Raw genomic sequence first — 18,722 nt, 5'->3', positions numbered from 1 at the left:
CCGCCCTTCCTCTCCCCCTCCCACCTCCCACACAGGCTTCCCTAGGGAGCCCAGAAGCAGGGGTGCTCTTTCCAGCCCCTTGCCCCATTCTCCACTGAGCCATCCAAATGCAACGACATGCTCAACAAACAAGCGCTTACAAAGTGGCCTGAAGAGCAGTCTCAGTGCAGAAAGAAAACAATCACCAATGTCCTCACCATCCAGAAGCATCTAATTTCTGACATTCTACTCTAGTTTTTCATCTGAGTTTTTATAAACATCATTTTCCGTGAATCTATAGAATTCTATGTAGGATTCTTCTGTGATTTCACTGTTTTTAAACAGTGCTGTTAAAAACACTCTAGAACAAACACCCCTACATTCCTGGAAAGGGAGCCTCCATGGGAAGCCCTGCCTTCGAGCCGTGGCTGTCCCATCCTTCTCTGTGCCCCTCCACTCTCTCCTTGGGGCCATGCAGAGTGGCGCTCCAGAGGAGCAAGCAGCGTCTGGGGGCAATGGGAGGGCAGTGCGAGGCCCAGAGGCGTCGGCAGGAGGATGTGTGAGGCCTTGAGTGACACCAAATGACATACCTGAGCCCAGCTGTGCACCCCTAAAATGACATCCTCGCAGCCCAGGCTCACACAGCCAAGCGAATTGTGATGTGCGAACCATGGGGCATCATGCCTGGCATTATGACTGTTATATTAAAATACCCTAATGAAGAAAACCCCACAGGGTCAAGAGCTGTCGCTCTGAGAGGAGGTGATGGAACCGGTCGTAGAATGGGCCCGTCGTGTGAGGTGCCCGTGGACTCAACAGCGCCCTCCTCTGCCTGGGCCCGCTCAGCACTGGCCGCCGCAGAGCAGGGCCCCTGCAGGGACTGTAAGCCCCCTTGGAATGCTTTCAGTTTGCCTTGCAATTCTCTAATCTGATGACCCATGAAGACCATTTTTAGAAACAGCTGCTGTGCATGATGAATTTCTTGGTGCTGATGTTTGCGTGTGTTTTCCCTATTTGGTGTATTGGTGTCTACGCAGCCTCACCCAGGCAAGCCTCCTCTCATCTCCTCTCCTTCCTGTTGGTGGCAAGATGCCCACGGCCGCTTATACCCACAGAACAGCCGCCTATGGAAGACAGAACATAAAATGGACTGGCTGTTTCTGTCTGCCCTGTAATTTGCCTGAATTTTTAAGCTCTATTTTAATCAAAATTGACTAATTATTTTTGGTGCCGTATAGCCACAACTTTGCAATTTACAGAGTGTGGTTCCCTTATGCTTCTAAATAAAAATCTGTGAAGATTTTGGGGGAGTGCCCTGAAATCTAATTCTTTGCTTCATGGGGATAGTGGTGTAATTCTAGGCAGATTCCAAAAATGGAAGTTGGGGCTCAGCATACCTATGTGGTCTGTGGCAACAGTTCACAAGGCACATGACTGGGGGAGCTCTTCCTGCCCAGTACTGCCACTGACGACCCTGTAGCCACCATGAAGCAGACCAGTCCGGAGCGGTCACTGTCATCCCTGGGGCGGGCAGGGCAGAGAAGACACCTCACCTTTGGGCAAGATGCAATTGAGCCCAAATGGGGTTTGCTTTTAGCAGTGGTTACTGTCCAGCACAGCTTACACTACAGAGTTCTGGAAGGAGTGGCCACTGACTGGGCACTTCTTTGATTCGGCAAGACACTTAGCTCTCGAGTCCAGCGTTGTCCTTCATAAAACAGAAATAACAATAAAAATAGTAACGACACCTATTTCCAGAGTTGCCCTGAGATTCCAGCCAGTGCAGGTATATAAAACTCTTTGTAAACTAAAACAAACAAAAAGCCCACAAAAGCCAAGAAACAAAAATATCCATTGACAGAGTTGTTGGCCGTGTGCAAGCACATCCACCTGCAGCATCCTGATCTGTTGGTGTGACACCAACTCCGTGTCTGAGTCCAGGGCTAGAGGAAGTGGCTGTTTTTTATACCTGGTCCTCCAGCCCTCCCAGGGGCTCTCTGGTCACAGTCGTGGCCTGCCCTGGCACTGTCACCATAGGTGCCTCCCTTCCCAGACCTCACCAGCTCCTCATGCAGAGGACCCTTTGCATCGCGGCTAAGCCACCCGATGGTGCGGACACTGTCCTGTTTCCAGAGTGAGGGTCTAGAGGCCAAGGGTGCATTGGCATGTGGCTGCTTGTCTGGAGACCCACAGCCGTGAGGACACTCAGGCTCAGCCAGAACATTGCACTCCTTCATTGAGATCAAAAGACTTTGGCTTCCCAGCAGCTAGGCACACGTGTATCTCTCCCTGGCCAGCCTTCCGACCCCAGGTCTCACCTGTGAATTGTGCATTCCAGGGGCTGCTCAGTGCCCTTTCTGGACAGACATAGGGACCGTGATTCTCATTTCCCTTCATTGTTTGAGAGACCATATGGAAAGCAGGGCTACAGAGTGAAAAGAATAGAAATTTCACAGACCGGGCTCTGTCAGGGCAGGGGGTGGGGGATGACATGTGGTCCCAGACTCCTGGAGGGATGTGTCGTGAGGGGCAAGTGTCTTCCCAGGGCAGAGAGCGTGCCTGGTGGGAAGGAGGCAGCCCCCTGTGACAAGGGATACCTCTCAGTTCCTGACTCATTGGTGGTGGGGGCGGGGGTGTGCATGTGTGCAAGTGTGGGATGGGTGGAGGGGGGGCTGTGTCCACAGTGCATCGCCCACTTCAAGCACAGGTCCTCTGGAAAGGGTCCTTGTTTGCGATTTGAATGAGACCCTCAGAATGTGCCTGTTCTCCTTCAACTACACAGAAACAGAGTCCTAACAGGAAGTTTCCATTAATTCCACGGCTGTCTGCTTGCCGACTGGAGGCTCTGATTGGCAGTGATATGTGTGCATTTAGTTAACCAAAATTGGGAGGGATCCATGGTCCTCTGTGGGCTTCATCTGCCTGTCTGTGCGTGGGAATGTCAGGGGAGGTACACAGTGGCACTCCTGGGGGTGGTTCTGGCAGCGATGGTGTCCACACAGCATGATGCTCACACACCTCCCGGGTGTTTGGTGCCTCAGGTCACCCCCTGCCCTAAAGCCACCTGAGGAAGCTGGAGGCTGCATGTTTAACTACCTCTGGCACTGGCAAAGGGAGTGAGGAAGCTAATGACCCTCTTTCAAGAACAAATGCTCCGGTTCTTTTTTAGGAAACAAAATCTGGAGTAAAATGCAATCCCGTCTTTGCTTAAAATACGCACGGAGATAGGCTGGCCCTGGTTTTTGGATGAGTCAGCGTTGAGTGTGCCATGTTTTGATGAGGAGAGAAAAATCAGGATGGGGGCCCAGCAAATGGAATAATCCCTGAGACTAAAAGCATCCTCTGGGCACAGAATTCAGAGGTGGAGGTGCTGGTGGGACGACGGCCATCTAGCATCCTGGAGCTAGGGAGCTTTTGGCAGGGAGGTTTGGTCCCCGGTTCCCATTGCTCAGTGAGTGCTGGAGTCTTCTGAGCTGCTTTTTACAAATCCCTGTGCCAGTCCCCGACCCCTGCACCAGACTCCCTAGGAGGCTCTGCCAGGGCTGGGAGGAGCCCGTGGGCCTGCCAAGTGGCCTCATCCCAGAGGAGCTTTCTCACAAAGCAGCCATTAGCTTCTCTGGGAGGAGCACAAACACCCAGGGTGGACTCTAGGCCCAGCAACATCCTAACTCGGATCAGAGTCTAAGGAAATGAAGGGGGTTCAGGGAGTGTCCCCTTGTCCCACACTGGCCCTGCCTAGCCCTGTAAACCAGTTTGAAGTCTTAGAATAAAGAGAGGAGTCCACATGCTGGTGAGTGTGCCTTCTGAGTGTGCCCATCCCATCTTTGTATAGATTAAACCTCTATCCCCACCATGTGTCCCTGGATCCCAAAGATCTGTGAAATAATGGCCTTCTGTAGGATTTGACCTTCTATGGAACAACCCAAGAGCCAAGTACTTGGGATTTTTCTCCTCTTGTTCTTGATAAAGATCTCCTCAACCAGGGGCTTCCTTTCTTTAGGGAAGTATACTTGCACTATAACAACAGTGACCTTCTCAGGAGGGTTTGCTCTACACCAGGCTCGACACCCATGTCCGGGGCATTGTAGGGTGACTCCATTGTTAATGCTCTCTTCTTCTGTCCCATCCCTGCCCATTTCTGTCTTGCAGAGCGACTACTCGAGCGACACAGAGAGTGAGGACAACTTCCTCATGATGCCTCCAAGGGACCACTTGGGCCTCAGCGTCTTCTCCATGCTCTGCTGTTTCTGGCCTTTGGGCATTGCCGCCTTCTACTTGTCCCACGAGGTAAGCCTCTCTCCGTCAGCCCCACATGCAGCACAGCGAGGCTGCTGAGGAGGAGACCCCGAGAAGCCTGTGCAGCTCAGGCTATGCCACGGGGCCTGTGCTTTCTGGTTAGGACAGGCCCACGAGGGGGGTCAGGAGGCCTCAGCTCAGCGTGCTGGGACTGCCCCGTGGCCTCCAGGAAAGCAGGCTGGGAGTTCTGCCTTCGAGCAGGCACGGAGGTTATGCCAGTGGGCTGGACCCAGTGCTGGGAGGCGCTGTGCCCGGGGCAAGGACTTCAGACTTGCTGGGAAAGCAGGTGGGGAGCTGGGGTGGTTCTCTCTGCCGACAGTCTCATTCAGATAAAATGAGGTTCCAGCAGCCCGTGTGTACTCCTCCCTAGCTGAAGTTCTGCTGGAGGACATGGCCCATCCTACAGTGAATCGTGCCCTCCTTCCTCCAGGGTGAGGGCTTCTGGGGGTCGGTCCCTGGGCCTTTTTCATGCACAGCATGCTCCCTGTTGTGCCTTCAGGGAAGCCAGGCTTTGAAAGGTGTTCTGTAGCAAATGAAGAGTATTCGTGCAGCAACAGTCTCTGTACCGGTTTTTGTTGATCTGCCAGTCACAGAGGGTTTCAGCATTACCACATTGACACCGTCATCCCAGCTAGACCAGAGGAAGGCAGCTCCCTGGGTCAGCGGGGTGAAAGTGGTGCCCACACCCATGTGTGTCCTTGGGGCATGCCGAGCATCGCTCAGCAGTCAAGCCTCCCTCTCCAGCTTCTAGGGTTCTGGGGCTCTGGCAGGTCTTGTGTTTGAAACATTTATTTCTCCTGGCTTGAAAACTGGTCCCTTGGCTAAGCCCAGCAGTGGCCTCTCACTGCTTTTTGCAAGTTTCTTTGTTGACCTTGTTTTGTTTGGTGAGAGAGACTCCCTTGATATATTTTCCTTTCTCCCCTCCCTCCTTTTACGACATCACAGAGGGGCAGGGGAGAGCAGTGAACACCCCTGAGAGCAGGTGATTCTTAGCAGGGACTCTGGAGAGACCCTCTCATGCAGGAATGAAGCAGGCCCCCCTCCCAGCACTGCACTATGGTCAATTCTAGAAGATAACGAGCAGGGCAAGATGGAGGATGGGGGCAGTCCTGCAATGCTGGGGTTGGGCTCAGCCATTGTTCCATATCCAGCTTGGGCTGGGGCGTCTATCTGAACTTCACTTTTGTCACTTTATCCCACAAATGCCAAAGACCCCCTTCTCTGGGGGAACAGGCATGGACCAGGAAGCAAGATTCCAGGTCTGCCAGGGGCCTGGGAGGCTGTGGGGCAGAGTCAGTCTTGGGTGTACCTGGACGCCAAGAAGGGGACATGGGCACTACTAAATGGGCGAGGATTGGGACACACAGCAGGACCAGGAGAAAGGCATGTGCACAAATGCCCTCAGTGAGTGGAATATGCTCTGAAGAAGATCCCCAAGGCCCAGAGCCTGCCCGCTCCTGTGTAAACTGCACCCTGAACCTGAGTGAGCCTGCTGCAAATAGGCCAGGGTAGTTGCACTAAGAAAGGGAAGGATGGGAGTGTGCGGCAGAGAGAACCAGCTTCTCGTACATCACAGGCCATTGAGGCTTTTCCCAGGAGCTGCATGTGTGACATCAGCCTTCTCCCCTGCATCCCAGTCCTGCCACCTGTTGTGATGACGTGGGGCAGGTCACTCCCAACCTCCTGGGCCAACCCTGCTGAGAAAGCCCGTTACCTATCCTGGCTGGGGTTGGGGGGTGGAGTACCATCGATGTCAGAGCTATACCTTGATTGCCAAATTTTACAGTGGGATTGATATTTTTCCCTTGTATTCCATGGGGACAAGTGTTACCTGTTCAAAGTCATGGCAGCCAACATCGGCATGAGCATGCGGGGAGAGTGCTGGGCAGAAGTGAGCATTGGATAAATGAGTGGGAACCAGGAAAGGCTGGAGAGGTTGCCCTGTCTTGGCTACTCTATATCCTAGGTGAAGCCCCCATCTCTGGAGCAGGACAAGCTCTGCACGGCATCTTTGGCTGAAAGATTGTAACTATAATAAATATCAAGGCCACAATTGCCAAGGCTAGCATTTAGATTCTTTCTCAGAAAGTAATTTCTATTTTTTTTATTATGTTAACCACCATATATTACATCATTTGTTTTGGTGTAGTGTTCCATGATTCATTGTTTCTTCATAACACCCAGTGCTCCATGCAGAATGTGCCCTCTTTAATACCCATCACCAGGCTAACCCATCCCCCTACCCTCCTCCCCTCTAGAAACCTCAGTTTGTTTTTCAGAGTCCATCATCTCTCCTGGTTCGTCTCCCCGTCTGACTTACTCCCCTTCATTCTTCCTCTCCTGCTATCTTCTTCTTTTTCTTTTTTCTTAAAAAATATGTTGCGTTGTTTCAGAAGTACAGATCTGTGATTCAACAGTCTTACACAATTCACAGCGCTCACCGTAGCACATACCCTCCCCAATGTCTATCACCCAGCCACCCCATCCCTCCCAACCCCGACCACTCCAGCAACCCTCAGTTTGTTCCTGAGATTAAGAATTCCTCATATCAGTGAGGTCATATGATACATGTCTTTCTCTGATTGACTTATTTCACTCAGCATAACACCCTCCAGATCCATCCACGTCGTTGCAAATGGCAAGATCTCATTCCTTTTCATGCCTGCATAATATTCCATTGTGCATATATACCACATCTTCTTTATCCATTCATCTGTCGATGGACATCTTGGCTCTTTCCACAGTTTGGCTATTGTGGACATTGCTGCTATAAACATTGGGGTGCACGTACCCCTTCGGGTCCCTACATTTGTATCTTTGGGGTAAATACCCAGTAGTGCAATTGCTGGATCGAATGGTAGCTCTAATTTCAACTGTTTGAGGAACCTCCATACTGTTTTCCAGAGGGGTTGCACCAGCTTGCATTCCCACCGACAGTGTAGGAGGGTTCCCCTTTCTCCAAATCCCCGCCAACATCTGTCGTTCTCTGACTTGTTAATTTTAGCCATTCTGACGGGTGTGAGGTGGTATCTCATTGACGTTTTGATTTGGATTTCCCTGATGCCGAGCGATGTTGAGCACTTTTTCATGTGCCTGTTGGCCATTTGGATGTCTTCTTTGGAAAAATGTCTGTTCATGTCTTCTGCCCATTTCTTGATTGGATTATTTGTTCTTTGGGTGTTGAGTTTAGTAAGTTCTTTATAGATTTTGGATACTAGCCCTTTATCTAATATGTCATTTGCAAATATTTACTCCCATTCTGTCGGTTGTCTTTTGGTTTTGTGGACTGTTTCTTTTGCTGTGCAAAAGCTTTTTATCTTGATGAAATCCCAATAGTTCATTTTTGCCCTGGCTTCCCGTGCCTTTGGCGATGTTTCTAGGAAGAAGTTGCTGCGGCTGAGGTCGAAGAGGTTCTACCTGTGTTCTCCTTTAGGATTTTGATGGACTCCTGTCTCACGTTTAGGTCTTTCAACCATTTGGAGTCTATTTTTGTGTGTGGTGTAAGGAAATGGTCCAGTTTCATTCTTCTGCATGTGGCTGTCCAATTTTCCCAACACCATATGTTGAAGAGACTGTCCTTTTTCCATTGGACGTTCTTTCCTGCTTTGTCAAAGATAAGTTGACCATAGAGTTGAGGGTCCATTTCTGGGCTCTCGATTCTGTTCCATTGATCTATGGGTCTGTTTTTGTGCCAGTACCATACTGTCTTGATGATGACAGCTTTGTAATAGAGCTGGAAGTCCGGAATTGTGATGCCGCCAGCTTTACTTTTCTTTTTCAATATTCCTCTGGCTATTCGGGGTCTCTTCTGGTTCCATACAAATTTTAGGATTATTTGTTCCATTTCTTTGAAAAAAGTGGATGGTATTTTGATGGGGATTGCATTGAATGTGTAGATTGCTCTAGGTAGCATTGACACCTTCACAATGTTGGTTCTCCCAATCCATGAGCATGGAACGTTTTTCCATTTCTTTGTGTCTTCTTCGATTTCTTTCCTGAGTATTTTATAGTTTTCTGAGTACAGATCCTTTGCCTCTTTGGTTAACTTTATTCCTAGGTATCTTATGGTTTTGGGTGCAATTGTGAATGGGATCGACTCCTTGATTTGTCTCTCTTCTGTCTTGTTGTTGGTGTATAGGAATGCCACTGATTTCTGTGCATTGATTTTATAGCCTGCTACTTGACTGAATTCCTGTATGAGTTCTAGCAGTTTTGGGGTGGAGTCTTTTGGGTTTTCCACATACAGTATCCTATCATCTGCAAAGAGTGAGAGTTGGACTTCCTCTTTGCCGATTTGGATGCCTTTGATTTCTTTTTGTTGTCTGATTGCTGTGGCTAGGACTTCTAATACTATGTTGAATAGCAATGGTGAGAGTGGACATCCCTGCTGCGTTCCTGACCTTAGGGGAAAAGCTCTCAGCTTTTCCCCATTGAGAATGATATTCGCTGTAGGTTTTTCGTAGATGGCTTTTATGATATTGAGGTATGTACCCTCTATCCCTATACTCTGAAGAGTTTTGATCAAGAAAGGATGCTGTACTTTGTCAAATGCTTTTTCTGCATCTACTGAGAGGATCATATGATTCTTGTTCTTTCTTTTGTTATTGTATTGTATCACGTTGATTGATTTGCGGATGTTGAACCAGCCTTGCAGCCCAGGGATAAATCCCACTTGGTCGTGGTGAATAATCCTTTTAATGTACTGTTGGATCCTATTGGCTAGTATTTCGGTGAGAATTTTTGCATCCATGTTCATCAAGGATATTGGTCTGTAATTCTCCTTTCTGATGGGATCTTTGTCTGGTTTTGGGATCAAGGTAATGGTGGCCTCATAAAATGAATTTGGAAGTTTTCCTTCCATTTCTATTTTTTGTAACAGTTTCAGGAGAATAGGTATTAATTCTTCTTTAAATGTCTGATAGAATTCCCCTGGGAAGCCATCTGGCCCTGGGCTTTTGTTTGTTGGGAGATTTTTGATGACTGCTTCAATTTCCTTAGTGGTTATAGGTCTGTTCAGGTTTTCTATTTCTTCCTGGTTCAGTTTTGGTAGTTGATACATCTCTAGGAATGCACCCATTTCTTCCAGGTTATCTAATTTGCTGGCATAGAGTTGCTCATAATATGTTCTTATAATTGTTTGTATTTCTTTGGTGTTGCTTGTGATCTCTGCTCTTTCACTCATGATTTTGTTGATTTGGGTCATTTCTCTTTTCTTTTTGATCAGTCTGGCCAGGGGTTTATCAATCTTGTTAATTCTTTCAAAGAACCAGCTCCTAGTTTCGTTGATCTGTTCTACTGTTCTTTTGGTTTCTAGTTCATTGATTTCTGCTCTGATCTTTATGATTTCTCTTCTCCTGCTGGGTTTAGGCTTTATTTGCTGTTCTTTCTCTAGCTCCTTTAGGTGTAGGGTTAGGTTGTGTATTTGAGACAGTTCTTGTTTCTTGAGAAAGGCTTGTATTGCTATATACTTTCCTCTCAGGACTGCCTTTGCTGTATCCCAAAGATTTTGGACAGTTGTGTTTTCATTTTCATTGTTTTCCAGGAATTTTTTTAATTCTTCTTTAATTTCCTGGTTGACCCATTCATTCTTTAGTAGGATGCTCTTTAGCCTGCATGTATTTGAGTTCTTTCCGACTTTCCTCTTGTGATTGAGTTCTAGTTTCAAAGCATTGTGGTCTGAAAATATGCAGGGAATGATCCCAATCTTTTGGTACCGGTTGAGACCTGATTTGTGACCTAGGATGTGATCAATTCTGGAGAATGTTCCATGGGCACTAGAGAAGATTGTGTATTCCGTTGCTTTGGGATGGAATGTTCTGAATATGTCTGTGAGTCCATTTGGTCCAGTGTGTCATTTAAAGTCTTTATTTCCTTTTTGATCTTTTGCTTAGATGATCTGTCCATTTCAGTCAGGGGGGTGTTAAAGTCCCCCACTATTATTATATTGTTGTAATGTGTTTCTTTGCTTTTGTTATTAATTGCCTTATATAATTGGCTGCTCCCATGTTTGGGGCATAGATATTTACAATTGTTAGATCTTCTTGTTGGATAGACACTTAAAGTAGGATATAGTGTCCTTCCTCATCTCTTATTACAGTCTTTGTTTTAAAATCTAATTTGTCTGATATAAGGATTGCCACCCCAGCTTTCTTTTGGTGTCCATTAGCATGGTAAATGGTTTTCCACCCCCTCACTTTCAATGTGGGGGTGTCTTTGCGTCTAAAATGAGTCTCTTGCACACAGCATATTGATGGATCCTGTTTTTTAATCCAATCTGATAGCCTGTGTCTTTTGATTGGGGCATTTAGCCCATTTACATTCAGGATAACTATTGAAAGGTATGAATTTAGTGCCATTGTATTGCCTGTAAGGTGACTGTTACTGTATGTTGTCTGTGTTCCTCTCTGATCTTTGCTGCTTTTAGGCTCTCTCTTTGCTTAGAGGACCCCTTTCAATATTTCTTGGAGGGCTGTTTTCATGTTTGCAAATTCCTTTAGTTTTTGTTTGTTCTGGAAGCTTTTGATCTCTCCTTCTGTTTTCAATGACAGCCTAGCTGGATATAGTATTCTTGGCTGCATATTTTTCTCGTTTAGTGCTCTGAAGATATCTTGCCAGTCCTTTCTGGCCTGCCAGGTCTCTGTGGATAGGTCTGTTGCCAACCTAATATTTTTACCATTGTAAGTTACATATCTCTTCCCCTGAGGTGCTTTCAGGATTTTCTCTTTGTCTCTGAGACTCATAAGTTTTACTATTAGATGTCGGGATGTTGACCTATTATTATTGATTTTGAGAGGGGTTCTCTGTGCCTCCTGGATTTTGATGCCCGTTTCCTTCCTCACATTAGGGAAGTTCTCTGCTATTATTTGCTCCAATATACCTTCTGCCCCTCTCTCTCTTTCTTCTTCTTCTGGGATCCCAATTATTCTAATGTTGTTTCGTCTTATTGTATCACTTATCTCTCGAATTCTGCCCTCGTGATCCTGTAGTTCTTTCTCCCTCTTTTTCTCAGCCTCTTTATTTTCCATCATTTGGTCTTCTATATCACTGATTCTCTCTTCTGCCTCATTTATCCTAGCAATTAGTGCCCCCATTTTTGATTGCACCTCATCAATAGCCTTTTTGATTTCAACTTGGTTAGATTTTAGTTCTTTTATTTCTCCAGAAAGGGTTTCTCTATTAACTTCCACGCTTTTTTCAAGCCCAGCTAGTATCTTTAAAGTCATGATTCTGAACCCTAGGTCCGACATCGTACTAATGTCCCTATTGAGTAAGTCCCTGGCTGACGGTACTACCTCTTGTTCTTTTAGCTGAGGTGATTTTTTTCGTCTTGTCATTTTGTCCAGAGGAGAATAGATGAATGAGAGAACAAAATGCTAACAGGTTTACAACGTCCCCAGCAAATATACTGTATACAAATCAGAAAAGACCTGAAACCAGGGGAAAAGAAAGGGAAAGAAAGAAAAAAGAAAGAGAAAAAAAAGATTAAAACAAAAACACAACAATACAAAAAAAGCAGAATGTGATCAAATATGATCAATCTAGTGCATAGATCAGTGCCACACACTAGATTTTGGGCGTATTTTGGTCTGTTAGAAAAAAGTGCCCCCTAAAATTTTAAAGGAAGAAAGACATATATGTACAAAATATGGGTTGATACAATGAAGGGATAGAAGATGACTGTAAAGATGAAAATTATAAAAGATTTTATAAAAGGACTTGATAAGAAGTTGTTTGAAAAAAGAAAGAAGATTTAAAAAAAAAAGAAAAAAGGGAGAGAATGTGATCAGGCAGGAGACTAGAACAGAGCTATACACTAGTGATTTAGGGTATATTTTTATCTGTTAGAAGAAACTGTATCTCAAAATTTTAAAGACAGAACAACTTATATATATATGCCAAAAATAAGGGTAACTACTATGAAGGGATAAAATATGACTCTAAAATTGAAAAATAAAATTTTTTTAAAAAAGAGATTGATAAGATGTTGGTTGAAAAAGGGGAAAAGAAAAAAAACAGTTAACAAAAATTAACTTTGATGAACTAATGAATCATGGTAAAAAAAAGCCATGAATTCTATGTGCAGTATTCCCCTAGCGCTGGAGTTCTCCTGTTCTCCTTGATCGGTAAACTTGGTTTTGGCTTGCTGGCTGTTCGTGCTGATCTTCTGGGGGAGGGGCCTGTTGCTGTGGTTTCCAAATGTCTTTGCCAGAGGCTGAATTGCCCCGCCCTTGTCGGTCCGGGCTAAGCAAGCTGCTCGGGTTTGATCTCAGGAGCTTTTGTTCCCTGCAAGCTCTCCATACAGCCTTGGAGGACCAAGGCAAAAATGGTGGCCTCCCAATCTCCACCGGGAGGAGCTGAGAACGCGGGGCCCCGCTCCTCAGTGCGCCCCCAGAGAAAAGCAGTCACTCCCTTGTCCCCGGTTTCCGGCCGCTCTCTGTGCTCACCCGGCCTGTGACCGAGCGTTGCTATCTCTGGCACCCGACCCCGTGTGGAGTCTCCAAACCCAGCAGATCCCTGCGGTGCGTTCCCGCGCTGCTCTTCCCCGGGAAGGAAGGGGAGTCTCCCCAGCTCTGCCGCTTGTTGGGTCCCTGCTGCAGGAGTAGTGGCCCGACTGGGCCGCGGATCACAGTTTATGGCAACCCCAAGCTGAGAGCCCGCGCCTCAGCTCCGTCTCTGCAGCCGGCTTCCCCGCTCCGATACCTGGGAGCTCTGGCGCAGTCAGGCTCCCCCGGTCTTTCTGTGACCCCGAGGGTCCTGAGACCACACTGTCCTGGGAGGATTCCACCCCCTGCTTAGCCACTGGAGCGACGTCCCTCAGCGGAGCCGACTTCTAAAAGTTCCGATTTTGTGCTCCGCGGCTCTAGCATTTGCCAGAAGCGGCCGGCGGAGGCCCCTCCCCCGCCGTCTATCCTCCCGAATATCGCCTCGGTTTCACTTCTCCCCACGTCCTACCTTCCAGTAAGTGTTTGCTTCTCTGTTCAGATAGTTGTTGCTACTCTCCTCTTTGATCTCCTGTTGAGTTCGTAGGTGTTCAGAATGGTTTGATCCCTATTCAGCTGAATTCCTGAGACCAGACGAAATCTAGGTCTCCTACTCCTCCGCCATCTTGCTCCGCCCCCCTCTCAGAAAGTAATTTCATTCTTCACACCTTAAGAACCTCTTACTTGGGCCTGATGCGTCATGAAGTTTAACACCTTCGGTGGTAAAGACCATTTTGATTACTTGTTTCGCAGCAAATGTGAAATGCGGTGTCTGTGGAAGCCTCTTGTTACACTGCTCTGAAGTGAAAAACAAATACTTTTGAGGAGTGTAGGGGGTTACCAGCAGCATTGGAATTAGAAGAGGGGCTCCAGGGCCCCTCCGGCTCCCAGGCTCTCAGTCCCTCTTTTCCTGGTGCTGTGAGCGTGGATTTCCCTCAGGGGAACCCCAGCAAAGAAAAGGTACCACATTTCATAGAGAACTGTCTGCAGGTGAGTGCCCTTCACTGGGCCCATGTCCTGATCCTTCTCCCTACAACACTTGCTGCTTGCCAGCCCACTGCTTTGGCAGTTCTGGGCTTTCCTGCAGACCTGGGGGATGACCAGCCCCGGGCACACAGCACTCCAGCCCAGCCATCAGGCTGTGGGTCCTTCTGTGTGCCTCTTCAGCCCAAATGCAGACACAAAATCTGCAGCAGGCTTTGGAGGAGAGCAGGCAGCTGCCGAGGGGCGAGTATGGGGCACACAATAGAACAGACACACCCTGGGAGTCATTACACTAAATTAAATCAGTGCTTTCCTGGGCGAGGCCAGCTGGGAGTTTTCCCCGTGCGCACTGGAGAGAGGAGAGCCCAGGGCCGAGCCCGCTCCTCTGAGGTCCCTTGTGGCCTGCCGCCAGGGCCTCCTGATACCCTCAGGGGTGGGCATGCTGGACCAGTGAGGTCCCGACCTATCTGTGAAGACAGGACCCCTCACGTTCCAAACGCTGTTCACAAGGAAATCTTCGACATCTAAGTGTGATGTTGGGTAATTTTTTTCCTTTTATCATAGATCAGATCTCAGTGTAGTCACTGACAATTAGATCATGTCTGTGCATTGTCAAAATAATCACTCAGTGAACCACTCAGGAACGTGTGAGTCCATTCCAGGCAAACAAAACAAAACAAATTCAGTCATTAGATGACACGGGGCAGTGGGGAGAATTAATAGGTTCCCTGGACTTACAAAACCCAGCTTACGTTTTATTCCGCCTTATTCCAGCTGGGTCCAGGTCAGCAGGCAACTTTAGCACACCTCAGTTTCCTGACCCGTAAAACGGTATCAAAATAGCCTACAGCATGTAGTCAGCCACACCAGGGAAGTGAAGTTAGGGAGATGATCCCCACAAGGTTCCTGCAAGCAGCAGGGGCTGACCATGCTCTACTGGAAATCCCAGTTGTCTATACACATGTGGGTCCCTAGTAAAGAGACACTTGGAAGGAGACAGAGGATATTTTCTCCCACAGATTTTATAAATCAAAAAATGTTAGTTAAGTAACAATAGTACTGAAAGTGTTAGCAAACTGGGTGATAGCTGCTGAGTACCTCATGGGTGCTGGTCCTACGTTAAATACTGAGCACCTGCTCTCTCGGGGCCTGGTCCTGACCAGCAGCATCAACATGGCCAACACAGTTTACAATGTACATTGTCTGGTCTCACCGCAGACCTGCTCGATCAGAGCATCTGGAGGTGGGGCCCAGGAATCTGCATTTGAACATGGGAAATCTGGGACACAGCACCGCCATCATATCACCCTGTGGGCCATGAAATTGGGGTTCAGTGAGGTCGGATGGTGTCCTAAGGCCAGGGGTGGCTGGCGGTGGGCTGAGATTACCAGGGTGGCCTGGTGCAGAGCCACCTCTGGAGGTGGCAGCTGCCTGGGCCCGTCAAGATGGAGGATTTGACGTGGAGGCCGGTGGGGGGATGAACATGGCATTCATCCACAGCCTGATTTTACTCCAACTGTATCAGTTGTTTGATCTAGCTCTCAATGCAAGCAGATTTTCTAAGCCAATTTATAGAGGGGAAAGTGTTGTGTGCAATTTTGGTAGATCCATCTAGGAACCGATGCTTCTGAATGATGTGGAGGATAGAAATGAATCCCTAGTTTGCTGAGTGGCTTCTGTGAGCTGGTTATTGCACACACTTTTTCTTATTTAATCCTTGCAATGAGTTTGAAAGATGGGCAGTTATTATCCTCATTTTATGGATGAGAAAATTGAAGTTTCAAAGGATTAAATGATGTATAGAAATTGGAGAGGTAGCAAGGATGGGTACATGATGTAAATATCAATATTTCTAACCCTTAAAATCCAATCTTCTGCAATATAATTTTAACTTTTATCTGTTTGCAAACAAAAATAGAAGTGCAGTACTTGCTTCTAAATCCACCATCCCCCACCCTGCTTACAGCGTGTTGTATTTAGAAAGAAAGGTCCAGGGGCGCCTGGGTGGCTCAGTTGGTTAAGCGACTGCCTTCGGCTCAGGTCATGATCCTGGAGTCCTGGGATCGAGTCCCGCATCGGGCTCCCTGCTCAGCGAGGAGCCTGCTTCTCCCTCTGGTCCTCCCCCCTCTCATGTGCTCTCTCTCTCTCATTCTCACTCTCTCAAAATAAATAAATAAATCTTAAAAAAAAAAAAGATTTAGAAAGAAAGGTCCATTCTAGACAGGATTGTGGTGCTTGCCCTCAGTACCTTCACTCAATCCCACAGGGCAGGCGCTAGCAAGACAGAGGCTGGGGACCCTCCCCCAGGAGGCCTTGGGTCTGGACCTGAGCACCGGAGAGCCTGGAGAGTCTCATGTGCTGCATCAGCTGCAAACGTCTCCTATATTCCAGTGTTTATTATGTCTTGATTTCATTTCATTTCATAAAATGTTTCTTTCTTTTACTAACTGCAACATTATAACAGTAATAAATGAGAAGGTATTAAGAACCAGATTATGAATTTTATGAATAGCACCAGCAAGGGGAATTGGACAAAATAGGGGGAAAAAAGAGGAATCTCTCTATGGTATAAAAACTAGAAGAATGAGTGTCCAACCTGGCCTATAATACTATCCTTAAAATCCAGTCAGTCATCTGATATTTATTGAGCACCTACTATGTGCCAGGCCCTGCTCTGGGTACAGGGATGCAGCAGTGAACAAAGCAGAACTCCACCTTCACAGAGCCGACATTCTCATGATGAGAAGCAGAGAACATGCAAAAGTAAACTTAGAGAGTGTCCAATAGTGATACATTATACAGGAGAAAAATTAAGTTGGAAATGGATATGGAGCATACATTTTTAAATAGGGTGGCCATGGAAGGGCTTGCTGAGGAGGTGACATTTCATGATGAAACTACAGACTGACCATGAGGACCTCTTGAGGAAGAACATCTCAGGCAGAGGGATAGCCAGTGCAAAGGCCCTGAGTGGGGAACATGCCTGGTGCACACAAATGATGTGGAAGCCCGTGTGGCTGCAGCAGGTGCCCGTTGGGGGTGGAGGAGGAAATGAGCCAAGAGAGGGGCGGGTGGGGGCAGACCTCACAGGGCCTTTTAGGTTGTGACTCAGGCTTTTTCTTTGGGCCAAGAAGCCACTGGGGTGTTTGAGCAGGGGAAAGACACCACCTGTCTACACTCTATCAGGGGAGCCTGTGGAGGGCAAGGGTAGAAGCCAGGACAACTTGCTGGAGGCTGGTATAATCATCCAGGAACAGACAATCCAGTGGTGGTCTGGACCATATCTAGAATCCTCTCCTCTTGTTTTCTCAATGAAACAACAATCCCAATCCCAATCAGGGATAGGGATATGTCTGTCCTTCCCTCATCTGACTCCATTAGGATTGGATGCTATTAAATTATGGGAGAGAACCAGGCAATCCTGAGTAATAATATGCACTAAAGGTACTTAGTATTTTTCTTGAATTTGACTTTCTCTAGCAGAGTAGAAACACAAGTCAAGTACATTGTAGGCTGTCTTTTCTCCTCTGAATAAGTGACTGCACAAATTCTGCAAAGGTGGAGGGAAGCAATTATGGCATTTGGGGTGTAAAAACTTGCCACTCGGGTCAGCGCTGGTAGAAGACATGAGGGACACCATCACTGTCTGGCGGGAATGAAATGTTTCCCTCCCTCCTGAATCTCCACCTTGGATATTAATACCAATTGATTATGGCTGATTCATAGGATTCTTGTCAAGGTTTTCACCCCATTTCCCAGAAAGACCCCAAACTTTTCTATAATCACTCTCAAGACATGCCTCTCAAAGAGAGTGAGGGCATGATTTCCTTGCAGACTGCCAAATAATGCCATTTGTTGGATTCGCTTTCGTAGTTGGCTCTTGAGCCACCACTCTATTGGAGCTAAAAAGAACCAATCCATGGGGCCATTGGGACTTGGATGACTTGCCCCATCTTCCACTTTATTGATATCAAAAGAACAAACTGAGCTGCCCTTAGAAAAATGTGCAATTGTTCAGATGATTTAAAAATATGAAGCAGGAAACTGTTAGGGATTTCTGCTCGTTGCCTAGACTTCTGACCTCTTGCAGCTGGAATGCCTCCCATGTTGTGTATCTGTGTGTGTGTGTGTGTGTGTGTGTATTTTGCCAAGAGCAACCTGGAGAGATGATTAAATATGAAGGCACCTTTTCCCTTGTTACATTACTTCTCCACAGCACCCACACATGTGATTACCATGTGCCCTTCCCTCACACACCCCCAGATGTCAACGACCATCAACTGTTACCATGTTTACATGATTAGTCTCTGTGCCAACTACAGGGTGGTGCCACGCCCTGCATACATGCGTGGCTTGTGCAGGAGCCCGGAAGCAGCAGCTCTTGTTGCTGGGGTGCAGGGAGCTTCACAGCAGCACAGAGAGGTGCACATGGTGTCTGGGGCATGCTGAGCCAATGAGATTGGCTGATCCATCAATCAGGGAGGAGACTGCCCCTGAATTTCTTCCTCCTTCCTTACCCCCAGCCTGTCACCCAGACTTCTTGAGGTCTTCCTGGTTGCGTTTGGAGGAACTGCTGCTCAGGATACGGATGATGGAGGTCCACACTGCATTTGTCTGCAGCTAAAAGTGCAAGCTGGAGGGAAGAAATAGCGTGCGCAGAAGAGATTCGGGCTTTATGATAGGGGAAGCACTGCATGTGATTTTCTTTGTTTCTGTTCTAATAGTTCAGGACATATTTCAACCTCCCCAGGTTCTGCCCCATTCTTTGTAGAGAACTACAGTTATTAGGCAGTGTATCAGTTTGGGCCTTATTCTCCAGGAGATGCTGGACCGAGAGAGGGCGAGCCCTTGCTGCAGTGGCTGAGCGCAGCCCCAGCCCGGCCCAAGGGGGCTGGAAGGCCACAGGCCACTGCTTCCCCTGTGGGGCCCCAGGAGATGACTAACACCACTGCAGCAGGCTGACGAGCACGAAGCAGAAAGGTC

General features: G+C 47.4%; 1 protein-coding gene across 5 annotated transcripts in view; it reads left to right on the top strand.

Moving 5' to 3' along the window:
* SYNDIG1 (synapse differentiation inducing 1) overlaps positions 1-18,722 on the top strand; it is a 244,390-nt gene that overhangs the window by 160,826 nt on the left and 64,842 nt on the right. For all 5 annotated transcript variants that reach the window (XM_027622255.2, XM_027622251.2, XM_027622253.2 and 2 more), the window contains one exon: positions 4,129-4,266. In XM_027622255.2, coding sequence (XP_027478056.2) covers positions 4,129-4,266 — 138 coding nt within the window. The remainder of the gene's footprint in view (positions 1-4,128; positions 4,267-18,722) is intronic.

This window comes from Zalophus californianus, chromosome 8 (assembly GCF_009762305.2).
Source record: "Zalophus californianus isolate mZalCal1 chromosome 8, mZalCal1.pri.v2, whole genome shotgun sequence".
In the NCBI taxonomy this organism is placed as follows: domain Eukaryota; kingdom Metazoa; phylum Chordata; class Mammalia; order Carnivora; family Otariidae; genus Zalophus; species Zalophus californianus.
Note: the sequence above shows the minus strand (reverse complement) of the source record. Positions and strands in the feature narration are given on the sequence as shown.